The following is a 27370-nucleotide window of genomic DNA, read 5'->3' as shown; positions in this document are numbered from 1 at the left end:
TGAAATGAACACTACTGCAGAGGTGGATATGAGAATACAAATACCCAGACATTTTGCCTGCTAAGGGAAGATAAATGCTAGAGTGACATGATGAAAAAGGTACACCATTTATAATAAACAAAATCTCTAAAATGCAATTTATGACAAGACAAAAACATGTCTGGGAAACATCCTCAGCATTTTTCAGTTACTTCTGGGGAACATCTGCAGACTGGGCAATGGTGAATAAAAACTGTGTCCTTCATTTTGTCATCTTCCCTGAAACACTCTATTTACATCTGACATAAATAATGAATGATTTTTATAATCTAAACTAAGTTTCAAGCATTAGAGGATCTGGTTATGTTTGGTTTAGGTTCTGGGGTTTTTTCCCTCTTCTGCCTTTGTCTTTTCAGTTTGTAATTCTCTGTGCTCAAAAGAGTTTGTCCTAAACCTGAAGCCTGGGTTTGCCAAAACCAAAAATTAGAAAACTGTAACTGTAAACTTGAAGTGCTTCCTAGAATAATCTATCGGCTTGCAAAGTTGAAGGTGAAATGCATCCTCTCAGAGATCATGAGAGCCTCTTCCTTCACTGATGGACACCTGGGACATGGTGATGTGCCTACACTCACTTTGAAGGAAGTGTGATCAACACCACCGTCTGCTGGAAGATAAGAAAGATTTCCAGCATCACTTCTCTTTTCTTCCTTTGCTTGCCCCACATAGTTTGTCATGTAAAAGTAAGAGAGATTTCAGTGTAGGAGAGTTTAAATGGTGAAGAGTGGTGACTGAGTGATTCCATTAGAAGATTTTTGGCAAACTGATCGCTTCAATGTCCATCTGGAAGAATAAAAGCTCGTGATGAGAGCTAGAGATGTTATATTTCTGAGTGATGGGTTTACAAATCCCAGAGTCAACAAGTCATTTGAATGGGAAGGGACACAAGAAGTCTCTGGTCCCATCGCCTACTCAGGGCAGGTCACTGTCAACTGCTGACCATGCTGCTGGGCACAGGGATCCATCAGGATTACACCAAGTGGCTGCTACCAACTCCAGAGGTGTCCTTTCCACTTCTTCTCAAAGCTCAGAAAGCAAAGAGGGAAGAGAGAGGGAGGGGGGAAGCACGTATGTCTTTGTCATGCAGCCCCTATCATCAGACTCTGAAATGTGTTGGGGGAAGTTCTAGGAGAGGTGTCCCACCACATCGTGTGGCTGGGCTGCTTCAGTAGCTCCACAGTTCCTCTCTGTGCCTTTGGTACGTCCTGCTGTGTTAAACATGGCATTGCCTCCAAATGGCATCCACCCAACCTGGCAGCCTTGCACGGAGCTTGCCCTGACCCGCAGAACTGCCTGTGTGCCCTGATCAGACTGTGCACAGTAGCTCCCCATCCCCTGCTTTTAACAGTGGCAAACTCCAGCCTATTTTTAAAAGCACGCTTCTGTCTGAAAGGCATACCAGAAAATTTGACTTCTGCTCTGTACCCTCAAGTTCCCAGCACAGCACTGTCATGGGTGTTTGGCTTGGAAAAAAACCATAAGTAGCCCTACTTAAAGTTAAGGGTACACATAAGTCCCTTGTTGACTTAGAGTGAACAGCAGCAAAGCAGCTGAAAACACTGACCCAGGTCACAAGAATGAGGCAGAAAAACAGTTATTGAAGTCTCCTGCTCTGAATCCCACCCTGGGACATGGCTCCCAAACTCCAGGACATTTTCCAGATTGTGTCCTGAAATGCTTTTTTTATGCAGAAACCAGTGATCACACTTTAATGCCTGGTTTGAATCGCCTCCCCCTTGACTTCACAGTAACTCTAGCAGTTGCTAAAACATTCTTTTGCCTGCAAAAATGAGCAGTTGCAAGGGGAAATGTAAATTACAGCTTCATTTAATTCTGCAGGCTGGTTTCCAAATTAACTATATTTCTCTGCCGTCCAGAAAGTCCTCTTATATATTCATAGATAGCCTGTTATAAAGCAATAAGACATCAGTAATAGCTATATCTTAATTAAGTTCTAAGAAGGTGTTATTTCAGGCTCTTATAAGCCAAGCAACTTTCTCTCTGCTGTCTAAACGTGTATTACCTATAGATGCCAGTATGGTGGGTACCTCATATATAGAAATGATCATGTTGAATAGCAAACTTCATGCCTTGATGTTGTTACCGCCAAATTGTAAAAATTAACAAAAAAATGTGCAGAGTTCAGGCTTCCCTGGTTAACTTCAGGTACACGCTGCTGATATTCATTTGCCTCCCTTAACAACGTTTATTTTATCTTAATTGGCTTCGTTAATTTCTTTTGCTTGGGGGTCCGGGGAAGGTGAATTTACCTTCATATCATCGTTCTCTTTCATTGGAACAATTGAATACCCGAGTGTGAGGACAATATGTGTGCTCTTACTTGAGAAGGTGGGATGGCTATTGTGATCTATTTGCAGAGTGACATTAATTGGGGGGAGTGGAGGGTATTTTATTTTTATGTTTGGTTGGGTTTTTTTTGTTTGGGGGTTTGTTCTGGAGCTGTAAGTGAACAGACGTGCATTTTTTCACCTAAAGAGTTAAGGGGGGTGCTGCCCCCCCACCCCCATCCCGCGCAGCAGTGCCCGGAGCATCCAGCAGGCGGCCGGCGTTTCCCGGCGCTTCCCGGCGCTCCCGCCGCGCCGGGAGCAGCCCGCGCGCACCGTGGGAAGGAAGCAGCGCAAGGACTGACGTCCAGAAGATCCTGCCTATAGGATCCGAGCCGCCAGCCGAGCCTCGCTTTTCCCCTCGCTTTAAATCCAGCTGGCGGGGGCAGGCACTGAAAGCGGGAGAGGTTGGCGATGCAGCGTGGCAGCAACTCCCGAAAGTTCGTGCTTTCTGTAACTCCCTTGTTTCGGACTCGGAGCTGCTCGGCAGACCTGAAGCTGGGAGTTTAGCAAGCCCCGTTTTTGAAAATGCCTGCCACTTGCTGGTCTGTGAATTTGATAAATGGCCTTCCAGAGCTGAGGAATACACAACAACAAGACAAGTCTTGGAGGGAAAAGCAAATTTCAGGATTCAAACTATGCTAAAAGATGTTCTCCTTTCATCTTACAGAAACAGGACTGTGGAGCAAGCTGCAGGTGCTTTTCAGTTTGGTTATTATCAAGATGTCTCGCAAAGTGATATGACTTTTAAGCTCTTCTGACTGCTTAAAGCCAGCCAGCAAGCAAAATTAAAGCTGTGAGGACTTTCAAAGAGGAAAGCTGTCTTCCGAGAAAAGCAAAGTAGGACAATGGCATCTGGAGAGTGCTTTCTGCTAGACCTAGAAACAGATAACTTCATTCTCTACAACTTCTCTGTCAATCAGAGTGCAAACTTCTCCCTCCTCGGCGACGACTGGTTCTACCCGGCGTTCCTCTATGCCATCCCCACAATCTATGGGATAATCATTTTGATAGGCCTTATTGGCAATATCACTTTGATTAAGATCTTCTGTACTGTTAAATCAATGAGAAATGTCCCTAATTTGTTCATCTCCAGTTTGGCTCTGGGAGACCTGCTGCTTCTAGTGACTTGTGTGCCCGTGGATGCCAGCAGGTACCTTGCTGACGAGTGGCTGTTTGGCAGAACTGGATGCAAACTTATCCCCTTCATACAGCTCACCTCTGTAGGGGTGTCAGTCTTTACTCTCACTGCTCTCTCAGCTGACAGGTAAGCTTGGCTGCTGTCACCTTGAAAAGAAGGCTGCATAATTATAACTCCATAAAACGCACGACTACGAATGTGTATTTTCAGGTAACAAGTCTATTTTTAATGTAATGAGGGAAAAAGAACCACCTCAGGTAATTTCTGGTGTTTGTTAGCACAGAACTTGAAGAGGATGCAGACTGAACACAGGATACTTTTTCTAGGCTAAAATAAATGTTTGTGCAATTTAGCTAATAGTCTACATTAATTCAAATAGAAACGAGCAGATCAAGCTAAAGACCAGAGAGAGAAAGTGCTGTTAATGAAGCTCTGCTAAAAGGTAGCATGTTCATATTTGCCAAAAAGATAATTGATCCATATTTCATCAAATGTGAAAGCATTGGAGCAGCAATTTAAAGTGCAGTGAAAATCAATTCTTTCTAGTGGTTTACTTCCTTCAGGCTAATTATAAGTGAGGCAATATTTCATAAAATATTTTTCAAATATTAAAATGAGGATGCCTGAAGCCAGGAACCTCAGTTTGTGATAGCCGGTGTATTTCCCTTCATTAAACTGTTTGCTCCTTTTCCAGTCAAAACTGATCTGTGCTGTTGTTTCAGAAACTTCATCTTCCAATAATGTTTGATAAAAAATAATGTGCAGTAAATATGCTATTTTAGAATATGTTAAAACAACTTTGACTTTAACAAATTATATGCTTCTAATAAGCCAGCCCTATTTTCGATTTCTGTGAGGCTTTGAAAACTATCTCAGAGCATTCAGATTTAAATTCAAAAGACATTTCCATTTGAAGGTTATTTGGAAGAATGGAGCCTACCTTTCTGGAAAGGTTGTAAGTATCAGACATTGGCTTTTATGGAAACTCTTATGTACATCAGAAAAGACAGGATATTTTGCTTCTAATTTGGATACTTCAGAAAGAGATTAAGGAGCACATTGTCACCATGCTGAAGTGACACCAAATAACTGAGTGAAAAATTATTTCAGTTTTGTTTTGCTCAAAAAAGACCTGGGGACTGTATCCTCATTCACAAATAAGTGAAACTAGGTTTACTTTGAGTAGTCCCTTGCATGCTACTCTGTGTCTTTCTTCCTAACCTGCTTGAAAACATCAGACTACTTTTTTCAGATTTCAGTGTGGTTTATGCACATATTTCAATATATTGTATGCAATCTCAAAGAAAGCAGATGACTCCTTAGAGTTTCAGAGACAGAACAGTCAATATGTTTGTCAACTCCATATTGGGATATGTATAAAAATAGCACTGCTTGTCCCAATAGCAGATGGCAAACAGACCTATATGTAGTTAAAAGTCTTAAAGCAATGTGCTCAAAAAGTGTTGGGAAAATAGGAAAACTGCACAAACTCCCTAGTAAAGGACCACCTACACTTTTTCCTGAGTTTGATGTGGTGGCTGGATCCCACCTGAACTACTGTGAAGAAAATATTAGGAAAACAAGAAGTATTTCTCCAGGAAATTCATCTTTCCATTTTTAAGGAGTGTAAGAAAAGGAAAAATACGTTGTAAAGAAGATTATGTTATAGAGAGATTGTTGCTATCTGATCACGTGCCACATAAAATAAACGTTGCAAATGCTTTTACTGAGTAACACATCAATAGCACTTTTTGCCTGAAGTGAAAGAACAGAACAGAAAACAGCAGCTGTGCCAAGCTTGGGCTTTAGTGACTTTAAGTTTGAACTTCAGCTTTATCTGAAACCTGTTAACCATCATACTTTACTGGTTATCAAATATTACCACACTTTTCAATGTTCCCATTTCCAAGGGATCATTTTACCCTTTTCTAATGCATCTGTGACCCACTGCAGAAGGAGATAATAATGAAACTTTTAACTTTGTTAGATCTATGAATCTAAACCGCTGTGCATTGAAACACAATTGTCCCTTATCTGTTAGATTTGCTGAAGTTTCTATTTTGTTAAGTTAACAGCAGTGCTGGGACAATTTTGTTAGAAAATAATACAGTCTGTATTTTGTCAGCTCACAGCCCATAAGTCTATTTTCTTAAAATTGTCACTGTGAACTGCAGACCCCAGTATTAATCATGTCAGAACCACTTGGAAAATAACCATAAAATGTAAAGGGAAAACTTCCATGTCAGTTGAATGTGACCACCATGGTGATGCCTGTCTGGGACTGTGGAGGGTCTGTCAGCCCAATACTCTGCTGTAGCCCCATCTCCATAGGGAGATGCAGAGCCTGACATGTGAGGTGGTTTCATAGACAACCATTTCTGAGGACAGACGTGACATTGCACAAAGGGAAACACCTGCAGAAGAAAGGGGTGTGGTGGTGAGACCAGGTAACATGAGGTCTCAGTAGTCCAGCAGGTAACGCTGCTCAGGCACAGCTCATCTCACTTGGCTTTTGCTGTCTGAGGTGAGAAGCCATTCCAAGATAGTCAGCAAGGTGTCCTAGTCCATGGAAAGAGATGCCTCCAAAAGAGACAAAAGGATAAATCACCACATCAAGATACCTATCTCCCTCCTTGGATATAGAGGAAGCCTTGCTGTTTAGCACAGATTACATGCCTGTATTTGAGCTGGCTAATGCTCGGGGATGTGAACCCTACCTGAGATACTCATATGAGGCATGTGAACGTCCCTGTTCTCATGAATCAAAGCCATAGACCATGGGAAAGGAAAAAATCTAAACGATCCGCTGTGAATAGCATCACATGGCACTGTATCCAAAGAAAGTGGGACTTGTCAATGTACTACAGAACTTTTGTCCATAATTCATCTTCTGCAAAAAGTTATAATAAAACCCTCTTGATTCCAGTGTCCTTCTACTGACAAAAGTAAGTGGGGACAACTGCTGGCATCACTGAAGGTATCATTGTGATGCCTAGAGAGACCTGGCATAGCAGGGGTCAGAAATCTGCTGCATAAAGAAAAGCATTGAAGTGTGATGCAAGAGGGTCATTTCCAGAGACACAAGATGAAAGGCAGGGTGTAAGTGTGATGAGCAGATAGAGCATGTGAGAGAGTGGTGAGACACTTTTACGCTGCATGTTTATGACAACGGTACAAATCGTCTCAGCTGCTTTGGATCACCTTCTGGAAACGAGGGGCCCAGTTTTAATAGGTTTTTGCACGTCCCATATCATGGATGCAAGAGTGTACCTTCCTGAGGTATAGTTTTATTCTTTCCATTTTCACTTTCCCCTGTGTTAGGAATCTATCATCTGCCAGTGACTGCACTCTGCTAAGTGCCAGCCTCCAGCACAGAGCACCAAAAGCTGCTCCGTGGTTTGACCCGCTGAGACCGAGGGGTTCTCTAGAGGATTGACTATTCACTTGCAAAGTTCTTGAGGAGAAATAGAGGGACAAACAGCTTTTCTGCAGTGGGAGCCTCCCAGCCTGCAAGTGCTCAGTGTACAAATGGACACAGAAGAGCACCCCTGCACAGGTTTGAGCAGGAAGGGCCTAGCCAAAGGGTGCTTAGGTTGGCTCTGTGTACAATCAGAAATTAAAGGTAAATTATTTCAGACAGTATGCAAGAAAGGGTAAAAAAGAGTTAACAATATTAGAAATGTATTTCCCGTGGTACCACTCCTCTGGCTGCACAGTGCTTGCATCTGTCTGACTGCTTTTGCAGGGGCAGTGGGAGCTGTCAGGTGATACCTGTTTTCCTGGAAGCGTGTCAAATTTGCAGAGCAGCCAGGAGAAGGTTAAGGCATGTGGTGTGCTTACAGCCACCTTCCATGAGTGATAAGGCGCCAGGGCTGAGTATACAAGAGCAAAGAAACAAGTGTTCCATGTGTGTGCATGCTGTTTGTGTGTTTTAGAAAGACTGTAAATTACGTTGGCAGGGAAAGGACATTTGTCTGCCCTGCTGCTCTGCACTGTTGAAGCAGTGGGTTTCTTCAGCTGCTGCTCAGCTGATCCCAGAAAAAAGGAAATTTGAGTTCACCCATCGGCTTGCCCTCCTCCTCCTCAGTACAAGGATAAGGGGTACAGAGGCACTTGTGAGAGCTGTGACACCTGGGCTTCTAGCCTAGGCAGGGAGGCCAAGGCTGGCTCATCAAGGGACAGGAAATAAAGGAAAACCTTTGCACAGTAAGAGGAAAAGCAGACCACTTAATTGCCTATGTCATGGGAGATGTCTTTATTTAATTGACTTTCTCCCATGACTGACAGAATTTATACATTTGCATTTGAATTACCCAGGCTGTCAAGCATTGATCATAGTTCCCCACTGTTTCACTGACATTGTAAAAAATCGAAATGCCCCGGTGCTCATGCAGTGAAACCTTCCTGAGGTAATGCTGTTTTTACAAGCACACAGCAGAGTAGGTGTTAAGTGTAGTTGGAGTTTACAAGCAGCATCTTTACTTTAAGCACCTTGGATTATCTGGATTTTAGTACTGGAAAACTACAGCAATGCCTGCCAGCCAGAGGTGCCTGCTGTCCCATGGTGGGAGGGAGTGACAGTGTAGTGAGACACATGGAGTGACATTCCGTGTGAGGTTAGGTTCCTTACCTTGGTAAGACCAGCTGCAGACAGCAGGAATTGCAGTCATGTGGGAGACCTGAAATGAGGATGTTAGCTTTGGAAATGTTGACCTCAGTGTTTTGGGTGCAGGGATGGTTTCAGGGATGCTGTAGCGCTTCCAGCTGTGCCGAGTCCCTTGGAATGTGTCACAGACATGACTTTTGATGTTCCTCTGAACTCATGTGACAGTTTGTTTATCTAAGAAATAAAACCTTCAAACAACCCCCTCTCCAAAACAAAAAACAAACAAACAAACAAACAAAAACAAACCACAAACAAAAACAAACAAAAAAACCCCAACAACAACAACAACAAAAAAAGTGGTGGAAGGAAAGCAGCAAATCCAGAATTTCTAGAAATACACTTTTAAACATGCAAAAGTCTTTGTTTAGTGGACTCATGTCTTCTGTGATTTAGATGTCTCCAGCCCTTACTATTAATACTACGTGCAAAACCAGAGGAGGAATAATATCTACATGTCAGTTCATTTATTTTATTTTACAATCACTGGATTATGTCTCCACAAGAGGACTAGGGGAAGTATGCCACTCTAAAATAAAAGCTATGGAAAGCCAAACTGGATTACAAAGTGGCACTTTTTTAAAAAAGTATGATCAGTTGTAAAGTGTCAGGTCCGTGGTGGTTATGAATTTATTCTGGGCAGTATAGCCATGGTATTCATGAAATTCTTTCAGGTCACTAAGGAACTATTTTGGCAGTTTACTAGTCCTGTAATTTACTATGCAGCCCCAGGAAGGTTTGAGGGGGTGGCGGAGAAAGCTGCTCTCTGAACTACGAAGACAGCCTCTAATCCAGTCAGTGCAAGTCAGCAGAATGATACCCCACGTGTAGATTTTGGATCCACTGATGTGATCTCAGCCAGGAACGTCAGTCCTTCCAAGCCGGGGAAGAAAACTGGAGGGACTTTGGGCCCCAGCCCAAAGCCTTCCCTTACACTGAAGCACTGGGCAGCCCCATCTCAACGCTCACTTGCTGGCACAGTGTCCCTGCTGCTGCTCTTCACGTGCTGGTGGCACAGGGCACATGCAGAGTGACATACCCATATCTCTTTCAGCTGATGTACGAGAGTCTTAGATCCTCATTGCTGGCCACTGTGTCGATATAACACAAACACTCTTAGCACCCTTTCCTCAGCCCCTGAATCCATCTGCACCGAGAGCAACAGATCAAACAGCACAAACTTTCTGAATATCTTGATTAACCAGAGCAGATGGCCAAAACACAATAGATGCACTTCTATAACCAGGAAGATTAGAGCTTCCATTTATAGCAGTGGGACTAGTGCGCAAATCCGAGGTTAGAGTCAGTGCTAATGTGCTGGAGACTGTCAATATTTAAGCAATCAAAAGGAAGAAAAGTTAGATTACCTATTGTTTACATTTCAGTAAAACCTAAAACCCCCAATCAGTTGTCATGGTCTCACGGTACGAAGTGCTGTACACACTGTTAATAAGGAGAGCAACTGGCCACGGAGAATTTGCCAGCTGCATGTCCCAGCAGTGGGTTGGGATGTCAGCGTCGCTGCAGGGAGGTGAGCTTACAGTGGTCCCATCAGTTCGTGTGTTACTTACCTGATGTTCAGATGTGGACAACAGTCTGACTGAGAAGAGTAGAAGGCGGTTGAGCTGAAAAAGGAGAAGCAGGCACAACCTGTCCCATATATACAATGAAACATCCAGTACTGCTTTGCTCACAGACAGTCCCTGCTTTTCTTTATTTTTGAAAAAGACATCACCGCTAGCCCTATGGAGTCCCCTCACTTTTTTCTCAGCAGTTTGACACCCAGGTGCCCACCTTAGCCCATACCATCTGGGACACCCTGGGCCACGAGCTCCTACCTGAGCTCCTGCCTGTAGCAGGCTCTTCAGTCCCCCACACATTATCTACTGTGTAGGGCCTCTGGCAGAGCAAGGCCTTCCAATATCCAGAAGACCAACCTGTGCCCTGGGGCAGAAAAAAAGGACTTGGGCCTCTTGCAGTGCTGAGACACCAGAAGGCATCCCAGCAGGAAGCCAATTGCTATGCTGTAGAGAAAGGCAGAAAGCTGGAGACCCCTTGCAGAAAACTCTCCCCCTGATGCCAGGCTAATGATCAGTTTAACTGGACTGCCGAAGACTGTGGAGCATCAAAGGGAGAAGCATTGTCAGGGCTTTGCCCATCCTGTCCTCGCTTGCTCTCTGGCTACGGTCAGTCTCTGCAGCTCTATAGGAAGGCAGGACAGAAAACAGTACCATGACACCTTGAGAGAAAGAAACATTTCTTCACACCTTCAGACAGCCCTGAAGCGTGAGATTTAGATGTGGACAGTCAAATGCCTTGGGAGAACCAGAGATGCAGACGCTGGACTAGGAGCTACTGCGCAGTTCAGCAGTATTTCTTGCCCACACCTGTGCACAGAGGCTACTGAGTATCTCATAGGATTTGGGTTAAAACAGATCTTTTTAGTGACACTGGGTTACGTTCTAAATATTCAGACTAAAGTCTCACATACCACCCTGCCCCTCTCTTGTGTGTGTCACTGTTATCCTGTCCGCTTAGAACTTATGCCATATCTCAAATCGAAATTTGTTTGATCTTTAACCACTGCATAATAGTCCAATTCACAGCATAGCTGAAAGGTTGAGAGAGTTAGGGTTGTTCAGTTTGGAGAAGAGAAGGCTCTGGGGAGACCTTGTAGCAGCTTTTCAATACATGAAGGGGTTTATAAGAAAGACAGAGAGGGACTTTTTACCAAGACCTGTAATGACAGGACAAGGGGCAATGGTTTTAAACTGAAAGACAGTAGGTTTAGGTTGGACATAAGAAAGAAATTTTTTTATGATGAGGGTGGTGAGGCACTGGAACAGGTTACTCAGGGAACGGGTGGATGCCTCATCCCTTGAAGTGTTCAAGGCCAGATTGGGTGGGGCTTTGAGTGACCTGATTTCGTTGAAGATGTCCCTGCTCCTTGCAGGGGTGTTGGGTTATTTGGCCCTTTAAAGATCCCCTCCTAACCAAGCTGTTCTATGGCTCCATGATAAGAGCAGTCAAGGATAGCACTAGATTGTTCAGCCCCAACATGTAGTGGTGATGATCTCTTATGACACTTACATTTACTGAAGCCACAGAAAGGACTTAAACACCATATAACTGGCTTAACTGTATATTGGATTACACTGGAATGATGGGAATCCCACAGGATATCTCATTCTGTCATGTGCAGGAGAGACACACTAATGCTTTCTCTTGGTTTCCTCTTTCCTTGAAAGGGCACTAATTTTTTTGCATCTCCTGCTCACTTGGGTCCTATATATACTATTTTACACCTGGCTGAGTTAAATGGCTTCTGTTAGACTATGGTCATTTACCTCAATGACTCTACAATAATTTTAGTCTGGTCATCCACTGTGTCATCTGCAAACTTTCCCAGCAAAGCTTTATAGCCTGCTCAAGGCAGCTGCTGATATGCACAATAAATAACACTGCATCTAGAGCAGGTTCCCAGGACCCAGGCTAGAAATGGCCCCACACACTGCTACCTTCTTGCCAGCTTGTTTGATGTGCTGCTGGGGAGGTGGTGGGGCTCGGGGTCCTCCCCTGGAACAGCTTCAGCCCCCCCGCTCACACCCCCCTAGTCCAGGACTCTGAATTTTAACTCTTTCCCTGTGGGAGTGGGGCAGGGATTGCATGGATGGGAGAGGGAGGACCACAGGTACCCAGGCACACACATGTGCATATCTACATGCATGGTCACTCATGCCAACATGCCCATGGCAAGCTGTGCCTCCCTTGTACACCAGCATGGCCCACAGCCTATTTACATCACCTATCACATTGTGACAAGAGATAAAACCCCCCTGAAATCTGCTGTGCCTTAAACAAGATAGCCTTATGTTAATTATCATCTGTTAGTAGGATTAACCTCTCTGTTATTCTACCTACAACAGGCCTTGGGCAACCCGAGTACTTGCAGTTGTCTTGGTCACACCTTCCCACTTTTCTGAACTTCACAGCTTTTGAAGCCAGTTCTCCATTTCTGGGGAAATCACCACTTTTTCGAGATTTGTAAAAAAATTAACACCAGTTGTTCCTCAGGCAGTTCCTTTAGTACTCCTAGGGGTAAATTATTCAGGCCTGCTGGTGTGAAACTGGTTTGTGTTAGCAGATGTCGGCTCACATCTTCTTTATTACATCTGACAAGTTTTCTGCTGTGGCTGTAGTACTGCACACATAGTATAAAATCACATAAATCTCCCACAGATTTGGTCTTAAAGACAAATATCTGGTCATTGCTCATCACTTTGTCTCATCCTTGTTCATATATTCACCATTTATGTGTATGCCTGACTTACTGATTATTTTTTTTGTTCCTGATGTATTGTAAAATGCACATTCGTCTGAATGTGACCTTTGATAATTTGTTGGCTCCTCCAGCTTCTCTTATCAGTCACCCACATTTTAAAACTCCAATATTTGCTGTCATTTACTTTTGCTTTTTTCCCCATCTGTTGCATATTGATTTTTTAAATTACTTCTGTGAGGTTTAAGCATGACTCCTCAATTTCTCTTATTTGGGGCAGCTTTTTGCCCTGCAGAGTTTTTTCATGGCAAGGTGGGAGGCACCAGGGAGCAGGCTGGGGGTCAGCTACTAGTGTATAGTTAGTGTTGTTGCTTTTATGTTTGTATTCGCAGTCAACTGATTTGACAGCTCCTGTTAACTTCAAGAAATCCCCTTCTCTAAAGTTCACAGAATCATAGGGAGGTTTGGGTTGAAAGGGACCTTAAAGATCGTTTATTCCAAGCCCTCTGGTGTGGGCAGGGACACCTTCCACTAGACTAGGTTGCCCAAAGCCTCATCCAACCTGGTCTTGGTTTATATATATATATATATTATATATATATATATATATATATATATATATATATTCTCCTTCCACAAAATTAAGATAAGCACACCACAGCTGCTATAGCTTATGGAAGTGCTAGTTTTTAGGTCAATGGTGTATTCTTCTTTCTCTGTCAGAACAAGGAGCAGTATTGATTTATTGTACATCACAGGCAGAACCTTTGGGGCTGAGAAACTGCCATTTTTAGAAACTCTAATGAACTTCTGTAACTGGCTCTGTGGGATGTCCAGCAGTTATGCCACCTGTTTAGGTTAGTCAGTGATGTTGTATTTATGTACCAAAGGTGGTGCTTTCAGGAGAAATACAGCAGATTATCTAGTAAAATGAGCAGTCCATGTCTGAGGCCCCTGCTTTCATTGTCCTGGTAAGAGTTCAGTCCTCAGGCATGCAAATCCCCTGATCCCAGCTTGTTGACAAGCCTGGAGACTTGGACTGAGACAGCAAAGCCTTGGATGGAAAGCATCAGTGAGGTCTGCTCCTTTGTGTGCCTGGTGACCCAGGTGCCAGCACCAGTTCCCCCAGCTCCACTGCAGATGCACAACACGTTACCAACCCCAGCACCAGCAAGCTGCTCCACCAGCATGTTTTTTTGGTGCCAGGTGGCATGAACACACATATCCCTCTGGCTGAGTGTTTTGAGCACATGTACCCTGCTGAGTTGGTGCTGAGGAGTTGGGACATTGGCTGTGGGGGGGAGCTCGCTGTTTTTCAAGTTAAAGGATGTTTATAAATGAATGGGTCCCAGCCCTCCTTCTGACATCAGGTCTCACATTTGTTTGCGAGGACTGCAACAAGCTGCAAAGCTGGCTCCGTTGAAATCTTTGACTTAGAATCAGGTGAAGATCATCTACTGGTAATAAATACCCTGGGTGCAGTGGGGGTCTTTCTGATGAGAAAAGCATCATCTGTGGGACTCACACTATTTCCTCTAGGAACCTTTACAGCCATTGTTTTTCATATATATAGTTAATTTATGAAATATTTTATGCTCTGGATGGTCATGATTAAGGATAGTACATTCATTATGAGATGAGTACTGTTTGAATTCTCCTTCCCCAAAATGTAGTGCAGTTCAATGGTCTCTAAAACACTCTGCCTCAATTCTGAATTTAGTCATTCCTGGACTGAAATTCCCATTTGTCCAGATTCCAGGATAATGTAGCAGTATGCAGGTATACAGACTGAATTTTGCAGGCTTCAGAAAGTGAGAACTATACCACTTCCGTCAATGCCTCCTTTTTCTTTCCATTTAAATGTTACATTAATAAAAAGAGAAAGTAGGCAGAACCTGCCAATGTGTCTAAGACTTGCCCATTAGAGATGTCTTTGTGCCCATATGCAATTTACTGAAGATTTTAATAACAGATGTTCACTCAAGAATCATGCATAATAATGATAACTAAGTATGCAGAAAGCAGATAGACCCAGAATAGATTGTCGGAGTGTGTTGATGGGTTAGACAGTCTAGCAATTTTGTGGATTTATTGAATTGTCTTCAGAGCTATAAATATTCATAACATTCATGGTGGAAACAATAAAGAAAGTTTGTGGCATCTCATTTGTCATAAATTTCTTCAGATATTTAATAAGACTTGCTTTCCAAGTGGAGTTTCACACTCAACAGGGCTCCATGTGCTTCATTTATGTAGTTTTTCCATAGCATCAACTTTGTTGCCTTAGGCTTTTTTGCATGGTGACTGAGCCAGTCCTTCATATTATGTGGGCAAAACAATAATGTGATACTAGTAGAACATAATTAGAAAATCTTAATGAGAGGATTTTTGTTCAGTCTATTGTCGTGCCAGGATCAGATCAATGTACGCGCATTAAGCTTACAAATGGGAACAGATGACTGAGGATTAGAGGGACTGTAAATTGCACAGCTTTTCTCCCAGTTTTGGTGTACAAGTGGGAACAGAAGAAGTGTGGGGATGTGCTGACTGAGAGGCAGTTCTTTCATCATTACCACAGGAAGTTGTGGCAATTTCAGGAGCTCGTTTTCTAGAGCTGGGAAGAACTCAGCATTTTCACTTCTTAGCAATTTACATGGCTGGTTTTTTTAGGACATCAGTCCATTCCAACTAATCCCTGCTTTTTTATTTAAATTTGAGATTCACATTAGCCCAACTTCTCAAAATAGAACTCAGTTTAAACAGATTCAAAACTTTATAAGTGGATTTCTCACTTTGGAGATAAAGCAGAAAGTGGCAGTATGGCACATCTTTCTGCCAGCCTGATGCAGTCTAAACAGCGGGACTAGTAATGAAGCAAGGACAGGCAAGGCTTCTGAAATTCTGTTTGAACAGGTCTTAACACACTTGGTTTTTTTAAATCATTATACAAATTCAGGAGTAGGGCCCAGGATCTTTTTATGTAAACAGTGTAGGACATAGTAGCAGATGATACTATTTGGAAGAAACTTTCTTTGTCACTTAAGGAGTGAAACTTTCTTTGTCACTCCTGCAAATTCATTTGGGAGGGGCAGGGTCCTTTTTCTCTGTAGAAAGGATGGGGGAGGCTTTTTTTTCTCTTCTTATATTTCTTGAAAGCATGAGGTTAAGCTGCAAGAAGATGGACATGTTTGGAAGGACTGTGATAGAAAGAGCAGTACTCTGTGGCAGAGTCTCTTTTAGCTGTTTTCTCTGCTACACTCCCACTGCTGAAAAAAGTAAAGAAGCAAGAGTTATGAAAGCAACTTAGTGCCTCCTTTTAAGTCAGATTCAATCAATGAAAGGGAGGTAGTGGCAGGCACATAACACTATACAAGCTGTGCTGTCATATTCGGTCACCAGGAATATCTCTGACAACCACTGACCTCTATGACCAGCCACCTTCGCTGCCGTGAGGGAGGGATGTTCCTTTCCCACAGCCGACATAAAAGAGGAAAGCAAGATGAGGCTCCGTATAGAACCAGCTTCTCCACACAGCATAAAGTTACTTCCCTAAAAACACAAACCCGAGACATTTAGACATATGGAGCGAAGTTAATTTAAATCCAAGGGAAAAATCTGATTTTCCTCCCATGCTTTAGTTGTTTTAATTTAATTTTTGTGGCTGTTGTAGCAGGCATAAGTAAGTGGATGAAGGTGACAGGAAAAAGCCATGAGGGAAGAACTGAGGCTGCAATGTCCAGATAAGGTCCTTTCTTCCCCAGAGAATAAAATTTCAGCCCTGCATGTCCCTATGCTTAGAAACATATAGGCATAATGGCTTTGCAGGCAGAGTCTGTTTATGCTTCAGTTGATATGTATTTTCTTGGCTCAGCTGAGGAGCACAAGGATGGATAAAGTATTTTGTGCCAGCAGAGAAACTGCTCCTAGGAAATTTTGACATCTGTTTGGGGCCTTATTTTGATCTGTGTCTTTGGAAAGTATACCTGGAACTGTCTTTTCCATGGTAAAGCTACTTCTGTGCTTATATTTGAAGCTGCAGCTTTAGGGCTAAGTCCACGGTATTAACCAATGTTTGCACAGTCCAAGTTTTAGAGTACATTAGGTGATGCTGTCGTTAGTTATGTTATTATTAACACAAGGATAATGACATAGTTTTCTATTTGCCTGTCATATTAACCTCAGTGTAAAAAGTGTTTACCACAGAAAGACCTTTAGTGTGCCACATTTTAGTGGTTTATGGTCATTTCAGTAGTTTCAGTTCTGAGAAACAATTACTCAAAAGTATGATAGAGATCCTAAGAGATGTATATAAGACATTTCCAAGGATTCAGTGGACATGCACATGCTCTGTGAGATCTTACCAATCCACAGCGAATTTTGAGGATTAGTTTAGGAAGTGATCAGACATTCTGGGTTGAAGCAACCCTCTCACCAGCTTCCTCTTGGAGGCTTGGAGATTGACCTGGGACAGCACCAGAGCGGTGACTGTGGCTGGTGTAGGAGAGGATTTCCCTACAGGGTCCATCATGGTGCCTCAGGAACTGCAGTTATATTAAGTGCACTTAAGAGTGCCCGATGTGTAATTTCTTTTTGTGGGCTCCTTTGAACAAGACTGAGAAGCATGGAGATGATTGGCATCCATCCTGGCCCAAAGGCAGCTGCAGTGCATGCAGCAGGTTGCTGCTTAACAAACATAGGGGAACAGAGAAATTCAAAGAGTGGGCAGTAGTAAAGGTCAGCATCTCTTTCATATTTCTGATCAGATCATCAACCCAGGCATTTTCATCTGGCCTGTTTGACAACTGGAGAGAGATTGGAGTTGACATGAATTCTTGACTATCTCTTTTTATTCAGCTGAATCTTCGGAAGTCATATTTTTAAGTTTTGGCCTTTGTTGTAGGGCATGAATCCTACCTCTGGTTTATAATCTTTTTCAAAAATTTCTTTAAAAGCGGATATGGAAAGGAGTTCAGCTGAAAAAAATAAATATATTAAACAATAATGAGAGACTGAATGTGAGGTGATAAATCCAGGGCCATGTCCAGATTTACTGCAGACAAGTTGAACATGTGACACGTACTGCCTGAGCCCATGTTACTATATGGGTTAAAAATAATGCTGTGATAAGACCTTTGCACGAAAGCTTGCTTGACTGGCCATGTAGGTCCATGGCTCCACTGAGGTATATAGGCATATTCATCAATGTCCCCTTCAAAGTGGATAGAAATATTCACATGCTGGATGTTAAATGTGGTAACGTTATGTGCTATGTGCCTCAGGCTAACTCATTGAAAAAGAAATTGCAGAGGACAAAGCTGTGGAGAGCTTGAATTTTTTTTTTGACATACAGACTGGAAATATATGTGCTGAAAAGCAGAATGAGCTGCTGCTCAAATCCAGTCTACCTTGATGAAGTTCTTAAGAAATGTCAAATAAATTATAAAACTTGAGGTTGACCCTACCAGGAAGGTGGTGCAGGAAAGTAAAGGAGTGAAGGCATTTCTGAGCCCCACTCAGAAACCAACCAGGAGCTGCAGCTTTTTCACCCCCTGAACACTGACCAGAGGAAAACCTCCTAGTGGTGTCTCAGCCCAAGCACCAGCTGGGGGGTCCAATTCCTCATGTGTAACCCCTACCCTTTGTGCCCTTACTGCAGACAGTAACTGCTGTCCAGAACCCAAGCTGGCAGGGGAGGGGGAATTCCTGCTGAGACACGAGCTGAGGAGGGACCCATTGGTGCATCAGCAAGGTGACTGGAAATGGAGACTCCCACCAGATCAATACTGATCAATCAAGCTTTAATACTCAGAGACTAATGGAGATTACTGAAGATTTCTGAATAAGTTAACCCACCATCAAAGAAGTCATGCAAATAGTCAGCAGAACAATTTGATTTCATTGTCAGGCTATGAAGATAATATCTCCCTGTGTTTCTGCACCTGAGAATGTACATTTTCAAAACCTATTTTCTAGCTTTGTTTCTTCTGTTTTATCTTTCTGTTCTTTCACCCTCATGCTTTGAGTGTACACTGAAGCAAAACCTCTGTCAGATCTTCTCCTTTATCAGCTGTAGGAGACTTTAAAAATAAACTAAACATCTAGTTGTCCTAGTTAGAACATCTGGGACCAGCTCATCACTGTGTGGGTGTAACCCAAAACTGTGTATTCTATACTCTTCCATGCCATTTCCCAGAAACTGTTATTAATAGACCATTACAGCAGCTGCCCAGAGCACACCTGACCTCTCAGGCCATAAACTGGGTGTTAAGAGGCCTGTGAGATAGGAGGATGTTTCTGTCCTCATCCCCATTGTGGAACTCCCCACCGTGAGGGAGGTACTGGGCATTCCTGCCTGAACCTGAGGATATATAATCTTGGGACTTCTGGTACCACTCGTGGGATCGAGAGAAGGCCTGTGACCACCACTCTCCACCAGACTGCAACCACCACTCTCGACCGAACTGCAACAGCACTCTCACCAACGGGTTTTCCCTCTCCTTTTACTTTGGACTCAGGGGGGACTATGTGGGGCTCAGCAAGGAGAGAGGGGGGCCCAACGAACACCACTCTGTTCATGCCCCAGGGTGCTGGGTTATACATTTGGCTTTTGTGGGTTAAAACCAATTGCTTGTCTGTATAATTGTATTTATTGTATTATTTTTATTAAATTGTTATTCTGACTCTTTTGAGTTGGGTTCATTTTCCCCTGCCAGTTTACCTTTAAACCAGCACACTAGTAATCAGTACCAGCACTCCTAGCCATTTCTAATTATGTTCTCTCAAAATTACATTGTTTGTAAATACCATCTCTAATTAAAATATACTGATAACTTGAAATGGATTCATTTTCTGGCTCCCCCTACTCTGTTAGTGTTAATAAAAATTAAACAGAGTTTCTCTTTCTCTGTATTCTTTAACTTATTCATGTTCCTGGAAATTAATGCTGTAAAATACTGTCTCAGCTGGCTATATTTTATAAGAAAATCCCTGAAATAATCATGCTAACATGCCATGTTGATAAACATACAATAAGCATCTGCAGAAAAACCTTTGCATTAACTAAATTTAATACTTTGGTATATTATTAATTTCCTTCTGCATTTCTCTTCCTTAAGGTTTAGTGAAGATTTTCAGTTAGCTAGAGTTTCTGTCAGTAATCTATATCTGGTCAGTTAGACTGTGAATCAAGCTATTTCAACAACACTTTTTTAGTAATCTGCCTTCTGTTCTATTACTGCAATAGCTGTAGCATCATATTTAAATACCATGATTTTCTTGACCTGAGATTATGATCTGATGCTGGAAGGTTGTGCTTTGTAGTATGATGCCACTTAATCCCCAGTTTTAGAGTGCAAGTTAAAGAGGTGTTACGCAAGCTTTAAAAATACTGTGTCTGGCCCATGCAGCTGCATAGCTGGATTAAAGGGGAGCTGTAGAGCTCGGAGAATAAGTGGTTAAACAGCAAAGTGTTGAGCAAAGTGTCTGTAGTACATGAAAGAAAAAATCATCTACACAAGACATCTGTATGAAGGAACATCTGCAAATGACAAAATGTCCAGATACAGTCTTTATAAAAATAAGTATAAATAAATGGAAATATGTATGTAATTATGTTTACATCTATATACATGCATCTATAGATACAAATATGTTTATGTATATAAAATATAATCAGAGATATGTAGACACAATCATACCTACATAGAGGGAAAGAGTAGGTGTGCTGACCAGGATATTGCATTGCATATAATCAGACATTGAATTCGTGCTTATCCTGCAAATGAAGCAATTATCCAGCTAAAACAGTGCAGGACTGATAGACTCCTCCTTCAAATGTTTAACCTTAGATAATGAAGACTGTAGTAAGCGGGGAATCATGAAGTGTCCCCAGAGCATGGGTTTTGGCTGACCAAGGGGGTACCAAATGCACCTCAGGCAGTGTGAGGTAGATCCTGGAAGAAATATCCTACAGTTTGTAACTGGTATGATGATGACCCTAAATACTAATTTAGGAAACCTGTAGATAATCCTTCCTAATTATCTTTTTTTTTCTACCATGTTTCTTGAATGTATATGTGAGTTGTGGTTTACTTGGAGTGTGAACTCCTGCCAGAGCAGGGGTCCAGCGTATATGAAGCTCTGATGTTTTCCATTCTTCTCATTACACACATCAACTTCAAATAAGTTTGATTCTATGATTTTCTTGGATTCTAAAGTACAATTTTCTGAAAGGCTGAAATAATAAAAGACAAAATTTCAAATCAGAAATGTCTTCTACATATCTAACATAGCAAGCAATAATTTTTTTTTCTGCAAGAAACTCAGTTAGTAGTTTTGGCTACTTAATCTGAGTGCATTGAGTTAGGGACAACTCTTGCCAGCTGCACCACCAAATAGCAATTAAAACACGCAATATGCTCTTTGTAGCTTGACTAAAAATAAGCTGTGGCTTGCAGGAGGCCAGCACACTCACAGCTTGAAACGTGTGGCAAAATCTCAACCCAGTTTCCTTCAATACTATTCTGTGAAAGCTGCTGTACGCTTTTGAAGAGAAGTCTATGATTGCACTTCCTGTCTTAATGCTATTTGGACACATATTAATGTCATTAATATTAATTTACATGTTAATGTCAGGCAGCACTGTGCTTTGTTGCATTGATTGCAAATTAAACAAACTCATAATCAATACACGTGAAACTGAATGGAGCCATGACAGGTGGCTCTGGTTTAAAATGAGAAATCTATTGAAAACATTGAAATTTAAAACATCAGAAAAGAAATCAGTCTTGAGTAAAGGAGGCTTTCATTTGGGTTTTTATTTCTGAATGAAAGGGAAAAGCAGGAATACAATGCCTGAATGTTGAGGTCAATAAACTATTTCCTTTTTTGTTTGTTTTTTTAGGTATAAAGCTATAGTAAGGCCAATGGAGATCCAAGCATCCCATGCACTGATGAAGATCTGTGTGAGAGCTGCTATAATCTGGATTGTATCCATGTTGCTTGCCATCCCTGAAGCAGTGTTTTCAGATCTACACCCTTTCCATGACAAAGGGACTAATAAAACCTTCATCAGCTGTGCTCCTTACCCTCATTCAGATGGGCTGCATCCCAAAATTCATTCAATGGCATCATTTCTCATATTTTATATCATTCCCCTATCTGTAATTTCAGTATATTATTATTTTATTGCTAAGAATTTGATCCGGAGTGCTTACAACATCCCCGTGGAAGGAAATGTGCATGTGAGGAAACAGGTAGAGATTTGACTTTCTTCAAAAATCCACATTCTCTTTGAATCTGGGAGGAAAGATGGAATACAGAGAAATTTATACTGGAACAGACTGCATTTGTTGTGCTAATTTTAATAGATTACTTGGGGTAAAAGAATTAAAATGGTTGAAAGAAGCCACGACACAGGGCTAAACAGTTAAAGCATTACCTCCTATTTCTAAGTTCAGAGACTTTGGCAGAGTGGTTACCATGGCAAGCATAGCAGGAGACCCATGCCAAAGCCTGGAAAGGTGTTGACTGGTATGCAGGGGAAGAGGCAGAGCTGGATACAGTGTTTAGAGATAGAATCAGAGGGGTGATATGGGAGAAAATCAAAACTTCTGAAAGTTGTTTTGTGAGAGAGAGGACCTTGGATAAAGCCTTGCCTGTTTCTAAACAGCTTACTGACCTTGACATATTTATCTTATTTGTCTCACCTCTTCCTTTCAACTGAGGTGTGCTTCAACCTCAGCTAAACTGACACAAGCTGTTCTTCAGCTGAACAATTGTCCACACAATTGCACCCAGCTGACACCTTCACCTTAGGCTGACCCAACACAATCATGTCACATAGCTTTCAGGTGCTATGGTGAAGAGGTAGGCCTGGAAAGACTTGGGTTTTGCCCATCAAATAAGGTGCAATCTCTGAAATCCTTGTCCTTTTCCCCTTCTGAATGCACATAAATCTTTCTCCCCTGCAGGCCATTTCTCTGCTGATCCGATGGCTGTTTTGATTAGTGACAATAAAGTGAGCAGTAAAAGCAGTCCTTTCACCCTTTGGTTTTGGGGAGAGAGCTCTAAAGAAAGCAAAAGGCCAGGCTGCAGTCTAGCACCCTCAGTCCATCATTCCTGTCCTGCAGTGCATTCAAGAGCTATAGGTCTCCATCTGAGATAACTGGTATCGATTTCTTTATTGTGCAGATGTGGCCTCAATAGCCCTATATCAAATTAAGCATACATTTAAAAAGAATATATGGTTTAGCCAAGGAGAGCCCTTTCTCAAAGGATTTAATTTTCAGCTCGTTCTCTGGAGACATTATCACCTGGTACATGTCAATCCTCCCTAAGCTCAATGGCTGATTTTCACTCAGTGCCATTAAAAGGGCACCAAATAAAGTCAAAATGGGCTTGTCAGGTCTCTCGTGCCTGCTTCCTGCTTGCAGCTGCCCTGAGGAAAGATGAGCCTGTGTAAGGTGCTCAGTTTCTGATTTACCTGTGCAGCTTGGAAGGGGAGGTAGGATAGCAAAGTGTCCCTAGAGTCTGGCCAGGCACTGCAGCTGTACTAGGGCAGGAGCAAGGGCAGTGGGGCTGAGGCTATATGGCAGTTTCAGGTCATCCAAGTCCTACCTAAATACAGGGAGTGGGATGCAACAAATTCCCTAGGAGCACCTGTAAAGAGTTGCAGGGATTGCCAGAGAGGAGAACATTACTAAGCCCTAAAAAGTCAGCAGTGTTATACTTTCCAATCCTGCAAACTCTGGCTGCACAACCTCTCCCAGAGAGCAGTACTTTTCTGAGCAGCTCTGTCTGTCCTCTCCTTTTGGGCAACCTCCATCATGGTTTTTGTGCTCATTAGGAAAAGAGATCACAGAATCAACTAGGTTGGAAAAGACCTCTGAGATCATCTAGTCCAACCTGTGACCTCCCACCACCTTGTCAATTAGACCATGGCACTCAGTGCCAAATCCAGTCCTTCCTTAAACACCTCCAGGGACTCCACCATCTCCCTGGGCTGCCCACTCCAATGCCCAGTCGTTCTTTCTGTGTAGAACTTCTTCCTTAATGCCCAACCTGAACTTCCCCTGGCACAGCTTAAGACCGTGCCCTCTTGTCCTATTGCTGGTTGCCTGGGAAAAGAGATTGATCCCCACCTGGCTACAACCTCCTTTCAGGTAGTTGCAGAGAGTGATGAGGTCTTCCCTGAGCCTCCTCTTCTCCACGCTAAAAACCCCAGCTCCCTCAGCCACTTCTCTGTGCTCCAGATCCTTCACCATCCTCATTGCCCTTCTTTGGCCTAGTGGCACTTGTGGACAAAAGACAAGGTATGGTTTACCTCAGCTTCCCTCAGTTGAGCAATACCTTTGGGTTGACTCCAAGCGTGTAGAAGTAAGTCAAACAAAAGTGTGTCCTGTGTGCATGAAGGTTGTACTGCGTGTTAGCTGGCTTTGTAAAAGCACCTTTCCCTGACAAAGCTCAAATTGTGCTCAGGGGTTTTCATCCATCTATTCACCACCTGTATCTGTCTTCTCCTGGTGGCTCCAGTGCTTTCAGCTGAAGGATCCACCTTGCCACTGCCTCGGTGTTTCCCCAAGTACAGAATATCCTTTCTCTGTTTCTCCATCTCCTTCAGACTCCTAGTGCTGCACTTGATCTCAAAGGGCTGTAAGCTGTTGACAGCACTTTTGTGTACATATACCACATGGCCCTATGGCAGAATGTCCTGCATCTGGGCTCTGTGAAAAATCCCAGACTCCTACCCGATAATTAATTATAATAATAATAATACTAATAATAAAGTAATATATTAAAATTGCATGTGATTGTATATATTATATGTGGAAAACTAATGCAAATGTCCACACTTTTGTTGCCTGAGCTGGGATTTTGCAAACTGACAAGTCAATGGAATTTTTTCTCTAAACAGGAAAGACTACTTCTTATGTAATAAATTTTTATAATTGTTTGGTTTTGAGGGAAGGGAGTTGAGGAGAGATGAGGAGAGTTCTTGACTCTGTCCACCTGCAGTCTAGATTTCCCTGCTCTGGACATCCCACCTGCCATGGGCTAGCCCCAAACCTGCAGTGCCGGTAAAAATTGTCAGCTACTGGTCTGAGCTAGGATAGCAGCTAATCTGCATCTCTCTTACTTCTTCCAGATTGAATCCCGTAAGCGCCTGGCCAAGACTGTACTGGTCTTTGTGTGCCTCTTTGCCTTCTGCTGGCTTCCCACTCACATCGTCTACTTATACCGGTCCTACCACTACTCCGAGGTGGACACCTCCGTGCTGCATTTCATTGCCAGCATCTGTGCCCGGATCCTGGCCTTCACTAACTCTTGTGTCAACCCATTTGCTCTCTACCTGCTCAGCAAGAGCTTTCGGAAACAGTTCAACAACCAGCTGCTCTGCTGCAGAGCTCGGCTCCTCATCCGGTCCCAGAGCATGGCCAGGAGCACCACACGAATGACCTCCCTCAAGAGCACCAACCATTCCCTGGCCACCTTCAGCCTTATCAATGGCAACCACCTTTGCCACGAGGGCTATGTCTAAAGGGCACAGTCAGGCACCACCATATCATGTACTTAGCACGGTAGCTTGACTTTGCTCCAGGAGGGGCGGTGAGTAGCACACACACAAAGGCACACATGGATGCAAGGAGGTCTGATGTGCTCAGAGAACTCAGAGGAGCTTGAAGCATCTAACATTTCATCTTGGACTGAGGTTGAAGTATCCAACATTTCACCCTGGACTGAGGCATCATCAGAGCATCAAATCTTTGAGCACCAGCCCACGGGAGCTCCCTGGGAAGTGCTGTAAGAAGTTGCTTCAAGACCTGCTGCTTCTACTGAGAGCAAAATGAGCACCTTAAGATCAAATATTGTTTGGCTCTGCAGAATCTTCATCACTTTCTGCTCAATCCCAAACTCATGCAGATTTACAGCAGTGACAAAGACCATATCAGGTGCACACAATTTGTCAGAACAGTTTCATTCATCAGTTCATGGTAAAATATATTTTGACATAGAAATAAATCCATTTAAATAAGGTAAATACTTTTACAAAGGAGTTCACTGCAGGTCATTTACAGACTTTTCAAGTATTTATTAATGTTCTGAGTACAGTATTAATTCATGGTATGAAACGTATCAACAGTTTACTGGGGCATGTCAGTGGCCCCATCTGAAATGAATAGTATCTTGCACCACATCAGTGTGAAAGCAGTAACACGAATAAATGTGAGTTGGAATATGTTTAAAGTTTTCAAATGTGTGAGCTGTTGCTATGTTGTGGAGGAGACAGCAGGGTGATTTCCAAGCATTAGTTTTGCTATTTCTGTCTTCAAGGTGTGAGATAGTGAGTGTTTCATCACCTAAGTGATACAACAAAACTTTAGTTGGATTTGTTTAACGGTGGGCAATAACAGAAAATCAAGTACAGCTATTTTTCATGTAGCAGTGTTTTGTAAAACACTCTTTCAGTAAAAGCTATCAGCAATGCAAGGTCTGATCTCCAACCCATATTTTTTTCCTTCTATCTTCACAAAATTCTGTGGAGACAGAGTGCCAAAACTGGCTAACAGGTTGGAGAATCAGGTCTTCTGTAATGTTCACCCCAGAACTGTTCCTGTGCCAGGTACCATCTATTCTGGAAACAGGAGCACGGTGTCCTGCAGATAACAAACTCTTGAAGCATGTGGGCCATAGGACAGGCAATGAAGCTGCACACCTGATAAAGAAAACTGCTGCCAAATGAGGCCATAAACCAATCACTGTAGTGGAATATTGAGGTTTTAATGGCCCTCATCCTCTTTGACAATGATCCTTTTCATTACCACAGCAAAAGATAAATGAAAGCCAGTAAAACTTTGTGTTGGGTTTGCTCTGTATGTACAAAAAATCGTGTGTGCAGTGTAAAAGCATTCAGCCTTGCATCTGCAGCTGCTTTGAGATGCTGGTGGGAGCTGCTGTGTCCAAGGCCTCACAAGGGCTACGTTGCCAAAGGCAGAGCTCTGAAAACTTCAACTGATTTTCCCTTTTGCCCTCTGGGTGAGGTTGCACATGGAGGTAAGTGAGCTCAGGAGGTGGCCACACCACTGTGCTGATGTGCTGCTAAGGGCGATACTGCCATATTCCCCACCACCCCTGTGTCACCCCCTGTTGCAGTTGTAAGTGTCTCCACACCCCAATCAGCCTAAAAATGAATGTGATAGGGTTATTTTACAGATGAGTCAATTCCCTTGCTCAGATGACTGTGTCACTGTGGTGTTAATTTCAATTTACTGAACTATCTGAGGTCCTCATGTACTAAAATTTTCAGTGCTTTCCCTAATCTTTAACAAGAAGCCACATATAGTATCAGAAGCCCAGTCTGTGACCATTTCAGAGAGTTTGGTCAGGCTTTGAGCTGTTTATGACATTTCAAAATGAGCAAAACTCATTTGACCTCAGGTATTTTTACTAAATATTTTCTTCAGACTTGTAAGAATTTCATCAAATGCAAGCAGGAGTTAAATACTTCAACAACAGCCACACCAGCTGTGCTACACAATGTGTCCTCTGTTCGATAACAAACAAGAGATTATTGTTGCTCAACAAGAGACTTCAAAAGTTTCTGAATTTTTTTTTCTGAGAGAAGGGGCTATAATCATAAATCATGAATCATAAAAATGAGAAAATCATAAATATGGGGAAAAGAGCATTGTTATATCTCCCTTCAGGCTAAGCTGAACACCAACCCTGCCTCCTCGAGAAAGATACTGTTTTGAACACAAGAGAGTTATGAAGATACAGCACCCTAGATTTAAATAAGTGCTATTGAGTTTACCCTTTTCTTCCTAACGGAGCTTGTGACTCCTCCAAGGACAGGAAAGATGGTTATGGCTTTGGTCTGGAAAGTGCTTTCCAGAAATGCAGCTGCA

General features: G+C 42.6%; 1 protein-coding gene across 1 annotated transcript; it reads left to right on the top strand.

Annotated features, from left to right (window-relative positions):
* Positions 1-2677: 2677 nt before the first annotated feature.
* GRPR (gastrin releasing peptide receptor) lies at positions 2678-25705 on the top strand. The gene is made up of 3 exons (XM_032681009.1): positions 2678-3648; positions 21367-21718; positions 24610-25705. Exons 1-3 carry the CDS (start codon positions 3230-3232, stop codon positions 25000-25002), a joined length of 1164 nt encoding a protein of 387 aa, XP_032536900.1. The 5' UTR covers positions 2678-3229; the 3' UTR covers positions 25003-25705.
* Positions 25706-27370: the final 1665 nt, after the last annotated feature.

This window comes from Chiroxiphia lanceolata, chromosome 2, assembly GCF_009829145.1.
Source record: "Chiroxiphia lanceolata isolate bChiLan1 chromosome 2, bChiLan1.pri, whole genome shotgun sequence".
Taxonomy (NCBI): domain Eukaryota; kingdom Metazoa; phylum Chordata; class Aves; order Passeriformes; family Pipridae; genus Chiroxiphia; species Chiroxiphia lanceolata.
This window is presented reverse-complemented; position numbering and strand designations above follow the sequence as displayed.

Coding starts and splice junctions, on each gene's coding strand:
- GRPR (XM_032681009.1), top strand. CDS start 3,230: ATGGCATCTGGAGAGTGCTTTCTGCTAGACCTAGAAACAGATAACTTC. Junction 3,649..21,366: donor ACTGCTCTCTCAGCTGACAG/GTAAGCTTGGCT, acceptor TTGTTTTTTTAG/GTATAAAGCTATAGTAAGGC. Junction 21,719..24,609: donor ATGTGCATGTGAGGAAACAG/GTAGAGATTTGA, acceptor TACTTCTTCCAG/ATTGAATCCCGTAAGCGCCT.